The 19093-nt window shown below is 36.6% G+C and overlaps 1 protein-coding gene across 1 annotated transcript in view; it reads right to left on the reverse strand.

Annotated features, from left to right (window-relative positions):
* ROR1 (ROR family WNT receptor 1) overlaps positions 1-19093 on the reverse strand; it is a 178460-nt gene that overhangs the window by 10274 nt on the left and 149093 nt on the right. The window contains exons 5-6 of the mRNA XM_014063246.2: positions 1624-1751; positions 615-932 (exon numbers count right to left, since the gene is read on the reverse strand). Coding sequence (XP_013918721.1) covers positions 615-932; positions 1624-1751 — 446 coding nt within the window. The remainder of the gene's footprint in view (positions 1-614; positions 933-1623; positions 1752-19093) is intronic.

The raw sequence follows: 19093 nt of genomic DNA on the forward strand, positions 1-19093 counted from the left end.
TTAAAATAGATTTTAAAAATATAAAAAGAACTCAAAGCTTCCTTAAAATCTTGAAACTAATACCTTATCTTGGCAGGAGACATTTTGAGACTTAATATTTATTAAGCTGTTTTAGAAATAAAGCCACCTGAAATTATTTTTGTTTAAACTATTTGTGAGCTAACATAAACTCAATATCAAGGCCAGTAACACAACTTGGGACTGCCATACTGCATAGTAACTGGAGTACAATAAACAATCTTTTAAAATTATTTTTATGCCATATATCTCCCTTACACTAGTGACAACGGCACTAGTGTTTATTTCAATGGAATAGCTAGAAGATATTTTAATGAACAAATCACGATATACCAGACATTAAATTGAATAAAAAGATATAAAAACAACGGCTGATTTAAAATATTAAAAACTTTCTTCTAACACTGAATCCCTGCAAATTTTATTAGTCATGATGGTAATGCTCATCTCCATTTCTCTTCCATCAATATCTCTGATAAATGAAATCTGCTTGATGAACGATATTGGCTAAAATATTCAGACTTCGACTTTATCAACTGTGCCCTTGATCCGTTTTAGGGATAACTCACATACAAGGCAACGTAATTGCCACTTACTTTTATTGATTGGATCTGCCATAGGGATGCCAATACGGATACAGTTGATAGCCTCAGGGCTATCAGGCTGGGGAAGATCTTCACAATTCGGCAGCTTCAACCGCATCAAAATCATAGGATTGGATCTTGCAAATATGTATTCAGTTTGGCAAAGCACGTTTTCCAGAATCTCACACTCATCCCGGCACAGATCTCGTGGTTTTGCAACAGAAGAGGTTTCATCACAATATGGGAAAGCATAATGGCACAGCGATGGAATAGCAAACTGCGAACATTTATCCGATAAATGACTGGAAGTTCCAATCATTGTGAAGGCAGCTGCAACATACAAATACCAAATCAGTTAAGATAATAGCCAATTTATAGTAGAACAAATGCACTAATAACTATTTCCAAATAAAGACACAATAGGAAGTATCGTTTTTGGAGAGATAAGCATTTTTTTAAAAAAAATAACCTTTTTTGTATTCAGAATACTCTGCTAAATGCAGTTTATATTAGCATCTGCTTTTCTTTCCATTGATTAAACTGGGCTGACTTAATCAAAGAGTGGTTAACTAATCAAGTAGGCCCCAATATTTATTGTTTGGTAAGTTCTGGTACGTGATCTTGCTTTTAAAAGAAAATTATGCAATTGTAGATCCACAAGTAAGTAAGATTAAGAATTAAATTTAATCAATTGTGTATTCTAAAAACATGACTGAAATCAGAATAAAATTATGATAAATGCATTGTTTTTCCACATGCTCATTAGAAAAGCTAAGAATACAATTAAAATAATATTCAGGGCTGCTTTTTTCCTATCTTTCCTAAAGTTTCATTTTTCATTGCAGCTTTTCAAAATGAGTAAGATCTCTTTTCTTCTAAATATATGTTAAGTGCCATGGAATATATTCAGTTGAACATGTAAAATTAACATAAAATACATTAAGGATTTGAAATCCAGAATTGTAGATTATAACAGGAACAATCTAACTGAGAATAAGAGAAAGCATTTTTTTAAACTTACCAGTAATTTGATTTTCTATTTCTCCTTGCATATGCAGAGATTCCATATAAATAGTTCGATTTCCAATAAATCTTGCACATGCAATTCCCCGGTATGGTTGACAAAATCCATCCTCTTCATATTCATCCCTAAAATCAAGCAGGCATAATGTATAACATAGGACTGTATTGTTAAAGGGCCACTTTGGTGCGGTAGTTCAGGAGTTAACTAGGAGTGAGGAAACCTTAACTCAGGGCTGTCAAACTCGTGGCCCATGGGCCATATGTGTCACATGCTGGCCATGCCCATGCCTCTTTTTGTGAAGGGGGAAAAAGTAATAATGCATCACATGACATTGCAGTGACAACACGAGTTTGACAGCCCTGTCTTAACTGGGTCTGCCTTTGTCTCTCAGCCCTAGGATGGAGATAATAGCCAACCACTTCTGAAAATATTATCCTAAAAATTGCAAGAATTTATCCGGGTCTCTAGGAGTCAAGCTTTACTCGAAGGACTGTAACAAAAACAGTACTATTATTACTAGAATTGTTCACAAAAAAATCAATACATATTAAATAGAAAGCATTCCAAATTGTCAATTAATATTTTCTCAGCTCCAAATCATTCAGAATTGCTGTAGTAGCTGAAAACCATCACAGTCTTAAAAACCTCATGAGTATCGATATGGTTATATAAAGTGACTGTAGCAAAGCATTAGCTTTATGATGCATCCTTCATTGTAACCATATTCCACATTGTCCAACGAATCTTTTTTAGATATTCTACTAAATCAAGTTAAGTAATTCCATCTTTTCTCCCAGTTTTCTCCAGTGTTTTGATAGCCATGATGGATAGCTGAGCCCAGCTAGAGTTGCAGTGGCAAAGTTGTAAGCAAGGTTTACAGCATTCCTACACAATGCTACTCAGCTTTATTTGATCTTACCCAATGATCTTTTGCAATGAAGAATGTGGCAGAGAAAGTTTTACAGCTGGGTATGTCTTATGCAATGTAAATAAAAACTGATATTTGAAACTGGAATGAGCTACAGTTGCTTTAAGAGGAGAGGTATCAGGATAAATCTTGGATTACTATACAGTAATATGCATTTAACTCTTTGGCTTATGTGGTGAACCTATAAAAGAGACTTAAACATGGAACTCTGGCAATGTTGAAAAGTTACATTTCCCCCCTTTTTATATATTAAGAGAGACCAGCACTAACACAATCCAAAGCCTATTAATCAGTGCAGTGTCACTTTTATTATCCAGCAGTAGGAGTAATGATTTTCCTACTGCCAATGTAATGCCATAAATTGGTGAGGGTGTCATCACAATCTGTACATGGACCAAAAATGCTTTTGGTTTTATCCAGTAATAGATCATGGTTGTTTTTATATGGGTTATACACTGACTAAGAAATAAAGTCCTGTTTATTTTTTTTTCTAATAAATCATTAAGATGCACACATTCTCATTTCTAGGTTATCTATTCAATGTTTTAAACCTTTGGTCTTGGAAATAACAACAATACTTTCTAACAATAATGCCAAGACACTCCCACTAACACTGATAGGGCAAGCCACTAGAATATAATTTGGGAGCAATATTCCCACTTCCTACCAGCACTGATGACATTACCTAATTTAGTAATGAAATGTCTGCAAGAAAACCATCAAGTTCAGAGAGAACCAAGGACTCCGCCTAACAATAATACTACTTCATTTTGACCATAATTCCTTAGAGATTTGGGAAAATTCCATTACATGGAATTGTATTAATTCAATAATAATAATAATAATAATAATAATAATAATAATAATAATAATAATAACAACAACAACAACAACAACAACAACAACCCCTCCGAGGAGCTTTACCTTGTTGTGGTGGAGGGGCTTGCACGCTCTAATGATCCTAAGGGATATGCTGAACAGGTACAACCATATCAGACAGGTCTTAGGTGAAGGGCCAGACAAAATTTGCTCCACAACCCATTCAAATATGGTGAATATGAAAAAAATGAAATTTATGCCGGCTGAACCATTGCCCAGATTAACAAGGGTTCTGTTGGATGCTATGGCTCCTGGGCATTCTGCGCAAACTGAGCTACAGGGCTCAGCTCCCTCTGCTACGCAACCAGGACATGGATCCGACAAGCTACTGGAAGAAAAAGTGAAAAATCTGGACTAGGGAAGAAAACATCTCAATTAGGAAAGCTTACTATCAGTCTGAGCCAGCAAAACGTGGATTTCAAAAATGAATGTATCAGATTTGGAAGATGAACCACACAGACTGTGATATCAGTGAACAAGGGCTAATGGACCAATGACATGTAATTCTAAGCCACAAATTTTTCACTACAGAAGAATTAATAGGAATCGAAGAGAAAGCAACTAATGGTCTGAGTATACCAACAAAGAAGAGTAACACCAAGAATGATTTGCAGACTCAAAAGCAAACTGCGGAAGAAAGGGAGGAAGAAGATGCTGAAATGGATGAAGATAAAGAACAAGGAAGCACTGAAGAACAAACACCAACAGATATTTCTCAATTAGCTGAGAAAATAAAGCATCAAATGGAAGATGCTGAAAGAACACGTTTGCCAAAGCTGAATCAGTGAACCGGAAAGAATTGAGAAAGGTACTAAAAAAAGTCAATGAGGCTGTGCAAATCATTCAAATCACTACATTAGCTGAAACAAACCAGCTGATGTATGCAGCAGTCTTCATAACCACCAAAGAATTGGGTTTGAAAATACAAAAGAACCAAAGAGGCAAGAAGAGGAAGCCTAAATGGAAAATTCGGTTGGAATTGAAGATCAAAAAATTTCGTCGAGACTTGAGCAACTTGAAGAACCTAAGGCAAGGTCAGCTAAAGAACAAGCAGGTCAAAAGCAACCTGGAAGCAAGATACGATTTGGAGAATAAAGAGATTGTGATAGTAATTGAAAAGCTGAAGCAGAGGGTTGTTACTGTTGCTGAAAAGATTAAAAGATATGAAAACCGGGTAACTCAATTCAAGGAAAACCCACAGTTCAGAGCAAATCAGCACCAGTTTTATAAGAGCTTAGAAAGTGGAGATGGAGTAACAACAAATGAAAAGCCTGATAAAGAGAAAGCTCTGAAATTCTGGAAGAATTTGTGGGAAAACAACAAGAAGCACAACAGAAATGCAAAATGGATCAAACAGATTGAGGATTCTATTAAAGTGCGTAAAATGGAAGATGTGAAAATAACAAAAGAAATGGTGCAAAGACAGTCAAGAAAAGTGAAGAACTGTAGTGCACCTGGACCAGATGAGTTACATGGCTTCTGGTTGAAGGCATTTACAAGTGTGCACAAAAGATTGGCAGCCCAAATGAACCAGATCTTAAAAAAACCTGAAAATGATGAATGGATGACAACTGGAAGGACATTTTTGATCCAAAAAGATAAAGAAAAAGGAAAGGATCTTGGAAACTATAGGCCAATCACCTGTTTGCCAACAACATACAAGCTCCTTACTGGTATCATTGCAAACCAAATTTATGGATACTTGGAAAGAAATAACTTGGATGCTGCAAAATTCAAGAGGAACAAAGGACTAACTGCTGATTGACAAACTAATCCTAAAGAATTCAAAGAAAAGACGAACCAACCTGTTCATGGCTTGGATAGACTATAAGAAAGCATTTGATTCAATTCCCCATAGCTGGATCAAGAAATGCCTGAAAATCTTTGAAATCAGCAGCAACATACAAAAATTCATGGAAATTTCAATGAACCTCTGGAAAACGAAGCTTATAGCTAATGAAGAAGTACTGGGTGAAGTTGAAATTAAACGAGGCATTTTCCAGGGTGATTCCCTTTCACCCCTACTTTTTATACTCTCAATGCTACCACTGACAATAATTTTGAAGAAGATGAACTGTGGATATGAACTTGCAAAGAAAGGACTGAAAATTTCGCACTTGGTGTACATGGATGATTTGAAGCAGTTTGGTAAAACAAAAGCTGAACTGAATTTATTAATTGAAAGCACAAAAGAATTTAGCCAAGACATTGGTATGCAGTTTGGAATTGACAAATGTGCAACAATGGCAACCAAAGCAGGTGAGGTCATAGAAGATGATGGAATAGAATTGAGAATGAAGAAATGATAAAGGCAGTAAAACCAGAAGAAGGCTAGAATTACTTTGGGATTTTAGAGGCCTCTGACTTAATGCATAATAAAGTCAAGGAATTAACTTCAGCCAAGTACATTCGACGAATTCGCAAGATATTAAAGTCCAAATTGAGTGGAGGAAACATCATAAAAGCCATAAATACCTGGGCTATACCTGTGATTCGATACTCTGCAGGAATAATTGACTGGACCCAGATGGAGTTGGACAATTTGGACAGAAAAACAAGGAAGCTTATGACAATGAATCATGCTTTGCACCCTAAAAGTGATGTTGACCGATTATATCTACCAAGAACAGAGGGTGGTCGAGGACTCCTACAAGTAAAACAGACTGTGGAAAAAGAAAAATACAGCTTGAATAATTACATCCAGAAAAGTGAAGAACCAACGATTAAGGAAGTAAATAAAGGAGGCCTTTTAAAGACAACTATGTCAAAAGCTGAATATAAGAAGGAAGTAATTGAGAAGTGAGCTGAAAATTGGAAAAACAAAGCTATGCATAGCCAATACTTGAAAAGTATTGAAGGCAAAGCTGACCAATAGCTAACTTGGAACTGGTTAAGATCAGGAGCACTGAAAAAAGAAACAGAAGGCTTTATTTTGGCAGCTCAAGAACAAGCCTTAGCCACAAACTGCATGAAAGCAAAAATTCAACATGTTACCACCAACAGCAAATGTCACCTCTATAATGAGAAAGATGAGACAGTTGACCACTTGATCAGTGGGTGCAGCAAAATTTCACAAACTGACTACCTACAACGCCATGACTGCGTTGCTAAGATCATTAACTGGAAATTGTGCCAAAAGTTTGGATTTGAGTACAGCAAAAACCACCGGGAACATCAGGTTCAGAAGGTTTTAGAGAATGAGAAAGTCAAGATCTTATGGGACTTCAGAATTCAGACTGACAGGCACTTGGCCCACAACACACCTGACATAACAATAGTTGAAAAGAAAAAAGTATGGTTCATTGACATTGCAATACCTGGAGGTACACGAATTGAAGATAAACAGCAAAAAAAAATCACAAAGTACCGGGACTTGCAAATTGAAGTTGAGCGACTGTGGAAAAAGAAATGGTTTGTTGTTCCGATTGTAATTGGAGCCCTTGGAGCAATACCTAAAGGGCTACCTCGCTATTTGGAAATTTTAAATTTATCAGACTTGAACATTCTGATTCTACAAAAAACCACCCTACTTGGAACAACTTATATCCTCCGACGTTACCTTAATAGTTCCTAGGTCCTTGGTTAGGACTCGAGCTGTTGAGCTACCAACCAGTCCCAAAGGCTGTGAATCTCACCAAAGATTAACCACATAACAACAACAACAACAACAACAACAACGCTATGAAATAATACAATTGTGTTCTATTAATAATTATATAACCATTGAACTTGCACCTAGAAACTGAATCCCCCAAGACAAGAAAGTTAGTTGCAGTGAAATCTCATTGACATCAATATCTCCAGCATTCTGATCATCAAGTCCTTCAACACTGATCGGTCAACTGAGTCACAATCTTTCTTACTGCTTGGAAATATGTATCCAATTAAAAGAAAATTGTGCTATGGTAGTAAGAAACCACTAAGTTTTGCAAAATATTAATATATCATGTACCCACTTCTAGGATAGATGTCAGAGTGGTAGTTGAATCTTTATTTTTACTAAATGCTGGCTGGACTCATGGCATTGGCAAGGGAAGAAAGTGATATCACATGCACCCAAATGTTATTGTACAAATTATAAATTGTGACATGCCTAATATAATTGTGGCTTGTATTGGAACGCTATGAATGTGCTAAACTATTACTTCGTTACAAAATGTTCTATGTTCCCTACCCAATAATAGGTGCCCATTCCTAATCCCAATGACACCCAAATGACAAATTGTAGTGTGATGTCACAGCACAAACTCCAGCCTTTCATATTTGCCCTGTGACTTTGTATGTGAATATGTAAGGAGAAGAGCTTATATCCCAATATACGTTTGTTACTTGCTCTTCCCATGGATGCTTATGAACCTATCCATCTTCAGCAACTGAAAATTTAGGCAGTCCCTGACTACTTAAAATTAGAAGTGGTCTATATAGGTAGTCCTCGACTTACGGCCATAATTGAGTCCACAATTATTGTTGCTAAGCGAGACAGTTGTTAAGTGCGTTTTGCCCCATTTTACGATCTTTTTGACACAGTTGTGAAAAGAATTGCTGCAGTTGTTAATTTAGTAATACGGTTGTTAAGTGAATCTGGCTTCTCCATTGTCTTTGCTTGTCAGGAGGTCGCAAATGGTGACCATATGGACCCAGGACACGGCAACTGTCATAAATATGAACCAGTCATCAACCAACCTAATTTTGATCATGTGACCATAAGGATGCTGTAAGATGTAAAAAATGGTCGTAAGTCATTTCAGTGCCATTGTGACTACAAATATTCACTAAATGAATGATTGTGTTGAGGACGAACCTGTATTACATGGTATATCTAAATTAACACAATTCCATATGAACAATCTAAGGCTGATTAAAACCCAGTTCTAATTTAGTGGTATATAAGGTATATTAACACAACTGACAATGTTACATTTCATTACAAGTAAATAACCAAGCAGATTTATTCAAAGTTAGAATCTTAAAATGTTTAGTTCAGAATCCTAACATTTCTAATGGGACTCATTCAGAATAAGGATTTGAGGATAGTGGTCTAATTATGATGACAATTCAGCATTGCAAGTCATTTTAGTATGTCTATTATATCTAAAATTGGCATAAGAAAGGAAATACACTTTGCTATTGAAAATGAGGTAGACTGAATGACTGTGTGAACCAATTAAAAATGCATAGACTCTATAATTTGGTAATCAAAGTGTCTTATGTATAACCTCATTATCTTTGACAAGTTTAAAACCATATCATTCTTTACAGACAATTAAAAGCTTGCATAAGAACTTCACTTCTGGATGCACCATCCAAATGTATTGTATGCCTGTAAAGTCCATGGTTTGGCGTCAGTTCTCAAAAAGCAGAAGATGACATTCCATTCCATGTATATCAGATAATTTGTGATCTAGATATTTACAGAGGAAATGTTAACTGTCTCAATCTAAATGTAATGCTATGAACAATTCTGGAAAATATGTCCTGAGTTGGGGCCAAATCTGCCTGAAAGTAATCTATTTACATTCTTAACTGCAATGCATTGCCATAATTACTATGGCTGTGAAGCGCTCCAGAAATAATTTTTATTTTATGATTTAATTGCAGGCCACAGTATATCACTTTTTGGAATCCCTCAAGAGAGATGTTCTTGCCAATGTCTGTAGTAGCACTTGTCTGCAACTCTTTAAAACAGTCACATCCTTTCACAGCACTGGTTAGCTGCTCACTGTTGCTGCCAGGGGATCCAAAGAAAAGATGCAGTTGTTTTAAAGAGCTGTAGACAATGACTACCTACATACAAGCTGGAAAGCACTTACTTTTATGAATCTGTTCGAAAACGTTGCCCAACTGTAGTAATTACTCCCTTTCAAAAGGGGGGTAAAAACTGTTGGAACAACAGCAGCTGTGACTACTTATGAAACAGCATTGGTAATACTGCTTGGATCTTTCTTGGCAGCTTTCTTACATAATTTTTCAATATGAACTGCACCTCATATGCTCACAGTTATGAAAAGGACAGGAAACGCCTAGAACTTACATTTTGTTTGACAGACTTATTTTAGTTCTTCCTGGAGGATGGCAAAGCCATTCAGTCTTAAGATAAAGAAATATACACAACTTAAAAGATCAGACAAATAAGATGCTCACTTATGACTATTTTAGTGAACCATATCAAAAACTCCATCTTACATGTCTGTGGTTGCTACATTTTCACTTGGAATTTGGCATCTGGTGCAGAAATGGATTTTCGGGGAATCTCAGCTTTTGTTAAAAACAAAAGAAAAGGAAGCCCAGAAAGCTGAAACCAACATATGGCCAAGAAAGTGAACCTCAACATTTTGAGATAGCTGGCCTAGATAATATTGAAAGCATTTGAGACAGAAACAAGAGAAATATCTAAAACACAATGCTAACCTGGATCACTGCAGTTAGAAAGAACTTTATGGATCACTGAACAAGAACTATGCAAATATACATATTGCATTTTGGGGACTTGCGTGATTTATTAAAAGTATAGAATCTGTTTCAGTATATCCATTTAGATTTTTTGCTTTTTTTTTTTTTCAAACTAAATTTTTCCTTCTCCTTCGTTCTTCTCACCTAGGCTGGCCAATTTATCACTTGCCATCTAGGATCTACGATGCTCCATTGTTGCCAATAGCAATAAGAAATGATACCAGCTTTGAATATCAATTGATTTTAGAGTGACAGCTTCTTACAATGCAGCTGGATTTGGTACTACTTATCCGCTAATACCGGATGCTCCCAGTCAGTTGTCAGCCCAGGAAATGCCAATTAAACTGAAACATGAGAGCACAGAACTTCCTTTCTGGAACCAAGCAATGTTTTAGCCCTTAGGTTATTTTAAAACCTTACTAGATTCCTTTTAGTTGACACTCTATACCTTTTTAAAATGAGTTTCAATAACAACAATGAAGTGCAACAACTTTTTAGACAAGTTATAACTTTGTTGACCACCCAAATGGACATCCTTTCATGGTTTTGTTTTGGTTTTGTTGACATAAATAATATAGGTCTAACCTATCAGAGGTCATCTTTAGTAAAATATTCTTCTATTTTTACACATGCAAAATCTAGAGGTCTCACATATTGGAGCAGGAAGTAGCTATTCTCTAGAGAAATGCTGCATTTGTATATTCTCTGTTAAGTAGTTTTAAAAAATATGACCTTGCACATGTTTTAACTTATGAGGTAGAAAACAGGATTCCTTTTCAGAATTCTATGGGGTGATTTCTAGAACTTTGTACTAAATCCCAGAATACCTGCTTGGATTCTATAAAATCCTTATTCAGATAATTCTTTATACCTAAGTTTTAGCTTACTATTTTCTTTCTCTACTATGAGTTAGTATTGCAGATAGATTTCAGTATTGGAGTAAATAGATAAATCTTTCATCAAATATTTCTATTCTTGGGCATTCCAAGTGATTAATAATGCAAGTAACTAATTCTGAATATTTCAATATAGGAAGTGTGCCAAAATTGTAACAAGCACTAATACATATATACATTTTTGGGGATGTTTATTCCCCTGGTTGCAGGTTCAGCTTGTTTTCAGTGTGCTTATCTAGATTGTTCAATGAAGCTAGATGAATAATGCAACAAGGTGCTTGTTCTTCAACCAGCTCTGACATATGATTATATTATATGCAACTGTCTAAACATGATTTTTATTAGCAATGTTATATAATACTATTTTTTTCTTATCATTTCCCCAATATTTTTATTCATTATTATCATGAATATGTATGTTTATAGATTCCTTTTAATACACTTTTAATTGGCAAATGCTTTTCTAATTTTGATTGGTTCAAATTTTAAATGATAACTGAATTTGGATTGATAGATTAATTTGAAAAAGTAAAATTGAACGTGATTCAACTCAAATACCAACTAAATTATTTTCTGCCCCATAATCATGCCATGATAATGATATAACAATTCCTGATCTTTGTGCAATACTCAATAAGTAGATAATAGAATAAATAATTGTGTGTAGTTAAATACTATAATCAAGAAGGATGACATTCTTGAATTAATTTGGATAATTCTTTTTAATCATGGCTTCTGGAATGTGCCCAATGCCTAGATTTGGCTACTTACCTAAAATTACAATCTAGCTGAATTAGCATGCTTGCTGCTGCTAATTACTTTCCCAACTTGAATGCCTACCTGTGTAATTTAAATACATGCAAATCCATGTTAAAAGAATAGCTTTCATATATTTTCATCACACGTGCAATGAGATCCTATCATTAAGTGCTAATGTATTCTGCAATACTGTTAAGGAAATATTAATACTGTGCCTGCTACAGCAGAAAGAAACATTTTTCCTATGTTTTTTCTCAGCAGTCATTCTGTCCAAGTCCTAATCAGCCAAATCCATTTGCATCATTGAAGTAGAATTGAGTGAAGGATACATGGCCAGTCTGGGGATAACCTAGGGTATTTTTTTCCTATTCTGAAAATAAATCTTTTCTTAATCTTTCTTTCTTTTCTTTTCTTTCTCCCCCCCCCCCTCCTCTTCCTCTCTTTTCCTAAGAAGCACATTAGCAGAAATCAATCCATATCTGATTCAAAATAATGGGAAACTGCACATGAGATGAACAGAGGGAATATTGATTTCCTTGAAGGAAAGGGTATCATCCTGTCAAAAATCTGATATACTTCATCTATGAACTGTCTCTAAAAGGCAGACGATGGTTCTCTTAGCCTTCCTGTTTTTCTTCAAGCCATCTGCGCTGCTGAGCAGATGCTTTGGGAATCTGAGTATTCCAACCTTGTCTCTGACTGGCTGTTTCTAGGCACCTTCCTTGTAAATGTGCAGGCTCATGTTTCCCATTTGATTAAGGTGGAACTTGGGCTGTACAATTGTTTTCATTTAGATTTAACTGAGTGACAGGATGTTTTATTTTAACAGTAACCTTATATACTTTTTTATTTTTTAAGAAAAGTCAAATCGTCCTGAATTTTATAAACAAAGGCAGGTTTTCCATGGCAACCCAGCGTCTATAAAAGTAAACATATTTTTATCCTGTTACATTTTCTTCTGCTCTTATCCAAAGGGGTCTGTGCTCAAAAAGTGATTTTTCTGATAGGAACATCCCATTGGTAGACCAAACGATCAAATCTCCCACCTTTTAAATATTCAAATGTGAATCAGAAATCTACTAAGAAGCTACAATGGCTGGAGGCACCTGTAACAAAGTGACAGACCACTTGTGTTGTACGTTGAAAGCTCCGGAGCCAACTTCTAAGAAAGGTAAGATATGCTGAATAATCAGGCTGGGAAATACTTTTGTCTGAGCCTTCTAAGAGGCACTGCCTGTCTGGATAGATATGACTGAGTTAGAACAATATTTGGTCTGACTTGATATAAGAGGGTGCTTGCTGATATAAGTATGAAATCGAGCCATACAATTTTATCTATAGAAAAACAAACAAAAAACAGAGTGAAGAAGCTGTAGTAAATCAGTACCAGTCATCAACATTACTTTCTAAAGTAAGTGGAAAAATGGTCGAAACATCATGCAACTGTTTAAAAAAAACATTATATAAAATAAGTTCATTAAATATTAAAGAAATGCCTTCCTTCACTCTACAAAAGAGCCACTTGTGTATCATGTAAAAGAAAACTATAGTTTTGCAGTTGTTGGGTAATAATTGGACATATATATATATATATATATATATATATATATATATGTATGTATGTATGTATGTATGTATGTATGTATGTATGTATGTATGTACGTACATGTGTGTGTGTGTGTGTGTGTATATATATATATATGTATGTATGTATGTATGTACGTACGTATGTACGTACGTACATGTGTGTGTGTGTGTGTGTGTGTGTGTGTGTGTGTGTATATATATATTAGTGTCACAACCCCTGGTAAGCCCCAATTATGGGAGGAAGCTAACTGGCTAAGACGTTTGCCTAAGATGCAATACAGCACAGGTTCGAATCCCAGTAAGGGTATGGCTAGCTGATGAGAGCTAAATAGCTTGAAATAGATCTATACTACTCTCCCCTTATTTATTTATCAGCCCAAATAAAACACACACACACACACACACACACATATATATATATTCATTCATTCATTCATTCAAAGGGGAAGTCAGATTCACTTAACAAGTGTGTTACTAATGGAACAACTGCAGTGATTCACTTAATAACTAAAGCAAGAAAGGTCATAAAATGGGGCAAAATTCACTTAACAACTATCTTGCTTAGCAACAGAAGTTTTGGGCTCAATTGTGGTCATAGGTGGAGGACTACCTGTGTATAAAAAGTATCTCTCAAGATGCCATTACTCTCCTCAAACATGCCATTACTATCCCCAAAATAGATGTACTGTAACTTTTTTAAAAAAAGTTTTATGGTATAAATGTACTTTTTAAAAAGAATTCAAGATGAATTGCCATCTGCAATTCTTTCTCATGCACACACACAAGGACATACATGTTCTATAGCAGGGGTTCTCGCCACCGCCACCCCTTCGGCCCTGGTAACGGCGACTGTTGCGCTGCTGCTTCCAGCCGGGATGCTGGAGGAGCTGCTGGCAGGGAGGCAAGCTACCCACATAAAGATGCCACTGAGCATCTCGCTGACGTGGAAGCAGCTGTGGTGGCTGCCCGGTCGCTCTTGCCCTTCCCTCTGTAGCTGCAATGGCTGCTCTTCTGGGACTGCACGGGGACCGGCTGGCTCTTCTGGGACACCTGAGCCAGCCAGGCACTCCAGACCATGGATCCATGTCAGTGCCGTGGGCTGGAACTGTTCAAGTAGCCTGTTCGGGTGGGAAGGGAAGAAAGCCCTTGCCCATCCTTGCTGCTGCTGCCCCCTTGCCCCCGGTGGCTGTCACAGTGCCGCTTCTGGCTGGTGTGGGAGTTGCTGCAGAGGCCGGCCGGCTTTTTCTGCCCTTCCCCTTGTGGCTGCCGCTACTTTTCTGGGGCACCAGAGCTGGAGGATTGGGGCCATGCAAGAAGCCCACTCAGGCAGGAAAGGAGGGAAGCCCCAACCACAGCTCTACTTCCCTAAGAAGCGATGTCCAGGAGCCCCTCTCCGTGTCTTTTGGCACGCGCAGCCGTTGCTCTTCCTATTGCTGGTTTTTCCGTGTGCATGCGTGCCAGGAACCAAATGGCCGATGCATATGTGCACCTTGGAAACAAAAAGATCATTTTCCTGGTGTGCGCATGCGCACCGGGCGGCTCCACTTCTGCTTTCTGGCACGTGAAGATCAGCTGGCTGCTGCACCCGAACCCGGAAGAGCAACTGGTGATGGCTCCGCGTGCCAGGAGAAATGGCTCTGGGTGCCACTTCTGGCACACGTGCCATAGGTTTACCATCACGGGCCTAGATGTCTAGAAAATTCTGTGTTAGTTTGCAATCTGCTACAGTTAGACTAAAAAAATACAAAAGGAAACATAGGAAAAATATGCAACATTTTATCCATGTCTTATGGAACTTTACATATTTATGATGTAGTTGCTTATCATTGCCACAGAAAGTATAAGAGTATTCCTTGCACTGTCACACATCTGATGGATGGATGGATGGACGGACAGACAGACGGACGGACAGACAGACAGACAGACAGACAGAGACTTATAGTTGATATAGATGTAGATAGATTTCTCATAAGTAGCTTTTTGATTGTAAAATAAACCCCAAACCATATCCTTCCAGCTCATTCTAGCCTTTTTTTAAATAAGCCATATCAAACTACACATCAACTACAAAGAAATTTTTAAAGTCCACAAGGAATCTAGGTGATGATTGTTCTTATGGTTTAACCTTAGAGAAATCCCAGAACAGAGATAGATTTGTTAAAATCTCATCCATCCCCTTGATAAGTACTTGCAATTCATGTAAGCATGTTAAGAGTAGAATTTAGAAGCTTTTCTTTTCCTTTTTGTGTATCATCCCAACCTTTAAGACAAACCAGAAAAATATAAACATGTAGTTCATAAGAAGGTGATTGCTCTTAGATTAAAGGTTGCATAACAAGAATTATTTTTTTAATGTTAATTGCTATAGAAAACCTAGGTGTATTAATTATTTTATTAATCTAGACTACCCCTGGAAAAATTATTATTGGAGATTACAGATATATTTAAGGAAGCTGTCTCTTTAAGAAAATCTTGTTTTAATAAACTTTGCTATAACATACTTATACCATTGCACTTTATCATGCCTAAAAGCTTGAGTCTAGGACCAGCAAGAAAGCTGGTTTACATCACGAGAAACTCTTATCGTGGCTTGGTAATAGAAAACATGTATTTTACAAAGGCATTTAAAAAAAATCTACTGTAGCCTCAGCCAAGTATTATTTCTAAAAATATGTCCGTCTGCTATCAAACAATGAAGCTATGTTAAATTTATGAGCAATGTTTTAATGTGAATCAAAACATATGCAGCTGTTTCTATAATGCTGTTTCTGTTACTGGACAGTTAGATTTGATATTAGTATGATCAGAAGCAGCCTGCTGTCATAGCAAAGGAATGATACCTCACCAATGTACTAAAATTAATACAAATGCAATACCATTTTCAGATGATATTGTTTTTTCTCATTTTCATACTGGGAGATTAAGTTCAAATCCAGACCAATTAAGTATACATGGTTATCTCAGTGTTTATCCATTTTCCACCTTTGGTTCTCTTGTAAGTCTCTTCCGAACTTCAGAAGTGTTTCAATAGCATGATTGGAGTGTAAGAAAACTGCTCACCTCCACCTCCTCTTTTCAAAGCCTTTTGAAATAAGGACATGACCCTGAATATGAGCAATGTTTGAGTAATTTGCCAATAAAAAGTGCAAAGAATAAAAAAACATTTGCAAGAGATTTAGTTGACGAAACCTCTGCCAACCTAGCAGTTCGAAAGCATGTAAAAATGCAAGTAGAAAAATAGGAACAACCTTTGGTGGAAAGGTAACAGCGTTCCATGCGCCTTTGGCATTTAATCATGCTGGCCACATGACCATAGAAACGTCTTCAGACAGCGCTGGCTCTTTGGCTTCCTGACTCTAGAGGGCGGTGCAGAGATGAGCACTGGCCCTTAGAGTCGGGAACGACTAGCACATATGTGCGAGGGGAACCTTTACCTTAGTTGACAAAAAAGGTACAAATCTGTTTTTTTCTTTACACAATAGAAACCATGCTATTTACAAAATTAGTAGCTCTGTCTCATTGTGAAGTTGGTGTTTAATGCCTTTTTATAGCAGTTTAAAATGTGGCAGGAATTTTTACAGTTGTATTTCTCCGGCTTTGCTACTCAGCTAATGCTGTGGTACTGTGCATGGCCTGAATTACATGAATAAATGATGTTACACCTTACCACCTTACACCTTTCTTCCACACCCTTAATGATTTTGTGATGAAGTAATGTAAGCTGCAACTGACCTCTGCAACTACCACTCAAGTTCATAACATACGCATAGGCTATAGAAGCGATATTATCTTTACCTCTAAAAGTCCTTTCTAAGTGTCCTATGGTTTATGGCAGCAGTGAAATGCAGTTCAGGTCACCAGAGATTTATCCCCCTTTTTAATGTTTTTACTAGACTGAATAAACACATTCCCAAGGATTGAGGCCACTGGCTACTCCAAAGATCGGCAAAGCACAAGGTAAACTTGTTTAAGTTGAAGTCTGCAAGATTGACACTTCTTTACAACAATGGGTAGCTTTGTTAGCTTTAAATGGAAATGGTCTGGGCCCCATAGCTTACAATGTGCTTTCTTCCGCTGAATGCAATAAAAGTTTCTGGTCTTACTGGTTGCATATTGAGTTTCAAGTCATCTTCATCACAAGGTTTTATATATATATATATAAAATGTTCACATTATACTAAAAAGTCACCCTGCACTAAGACAGAAAGCTTTTGTTCTCTAGGAACCATTGTTTTTGGTTTCTGGTAGCCAGCATATAAAATATACTTTTCAACCATGTACAGATTCCAAAGGATAAGTTAAAGCATTTCTCCATGGGAAAATAAATGTCCTATTATTTGGGTTTGGGAAAGTATATGGTTTCATTGGATTTTTGATATTAAATCATAATACCGTGAGCTAACATTGTTTAGTTCAAATTTGCCACAATGGAACTGAGTCCTAAAAACACTTTAGCTGAAGTCTTGCAATGTAAATTGACATCTTCTTTCATATCTACTGTCTTTTCTTGGCAGAATAGGAAGAACAACTAACTTCCTGGATAGAAGGCATCTAATTACAGCTTCACATAATCATGAAAGGACCATTTAGGCGATGACTCCAATCCCTTACTCAGAGCACCAATCAATCAATCAATCAATCAATTGTAATTAAATCTTTCCTGACAGATGGATATCTGTCTCTGTTTGTACACAGCCAGCAAGAAATTTGTAACTGCCTTCAGGAATGGATTCTGCTGTCAAAACGACTTTTAGTGCTAGTAACATTTTTGTAACATTCAATCAAAATCTACCTCTGTACACTTAAATCTATTATACTACAACCTAATCTTGGAACTAATAGTAGGGGGAAAGTTTTCCTTCTGTGTGACATCCTTCCAGATGCTTTCAGTCTTATTGTACTTCCTGCAATCTATCTTCTTTTCTCAAAGCAATACATTCTTTCAAATTTCCTTTTTGATAGAATTTACTTTCAAAAGTATTCTCTCTCTAACTCTAGTGCCAAGATTTTGCTGTTTTATTTAAGGCACAGGTCTAATTAATTAATTAAAGTGGAATTATTTTTCCTTGCAATTTAGAAAGCTTATTAGTATTGATACAGTCCAAGAAATGATCAGTTAATTAAAAAAAAATCATTAAAAATGAGCAGAACTTTGATTGCACCACTGCGACAACCATATTGAATTTTTTTGACCACACCCATGGGAGACCATTGACTGCCAAGCTAGGTCTTGTTGTTACTTGTATATTTGATCTAAATCCCAAACTAACTATTATAATGCATTTCCTTCCTATTCAAGTTCAGCCTGAATCAGGTTCACACCAATTTGGGACATCACCAAATGATTGGGAGATTCCTCCAAAAAGTTCTAACCCAAATCTAGATCTTCTTATTGGCTTGAGTTTGGCAGGACACATAACTTCTCCAACTGTGGTATGTTAAGTGAGGGATATTCATTGCTAATCACTCCCAAGGTAAAGTTTTACTCGAATATTGGGACCCAGAAGGCTGGGTACTTGCTTGGAAAATGCTCAACATTAAATTTTTTGGCTCTATTATTGTCACATATTTACCATCCATTCAATTCAAAGTAAAACCCATGAATTAACACAGGTCATACTCTAGTAAATTAGTGCAGCAATGTGTCTAGCCTTCTCTTCCTTGGCTGAGATCCCTTTGGTGAGTGGCCAGCCAAGACCACTTCTCTACTGCTTGTGATATCGTTTAGAGGATCATGTGAATACCTCTCCTCTGAGTTTAGTGACAACCGAGAAGCTCAAAATAGGAATTGTCATTCCTAATCAGTCTCTTTGCCTATCCTTTTGAACTCCTACCTGTTTTTTCCTAAGATATTTTTGTGATGTGTGTCATTGTCATAAATAACAACATGAAGCAACTGAAATGAAACCAAGTTTCTCTCAAAATCTGGACACTTGAATTTAATTGGTTTTTTCCTACAACACTAGTG

The sequence above is a fragment of the Thamnophis sirtalis genome, unplaced genomic scaffold (assembly GCF_051295495.1).
Source record: "Thamnophis sirtalis isolate CommonGarterSnake01/CBP01778 unplaced genomic scaffold, rThaSir2_p1.2 scaffold_7, whole genome shotgun sequence".
NCBI classification, from domain to species: domain Eukaryota; kingdom Metazoa; phylum Chordata; class Lepidosauria; order Squamata; family Natricidae; genus Thamnophis; species Thamnophis sirtalis.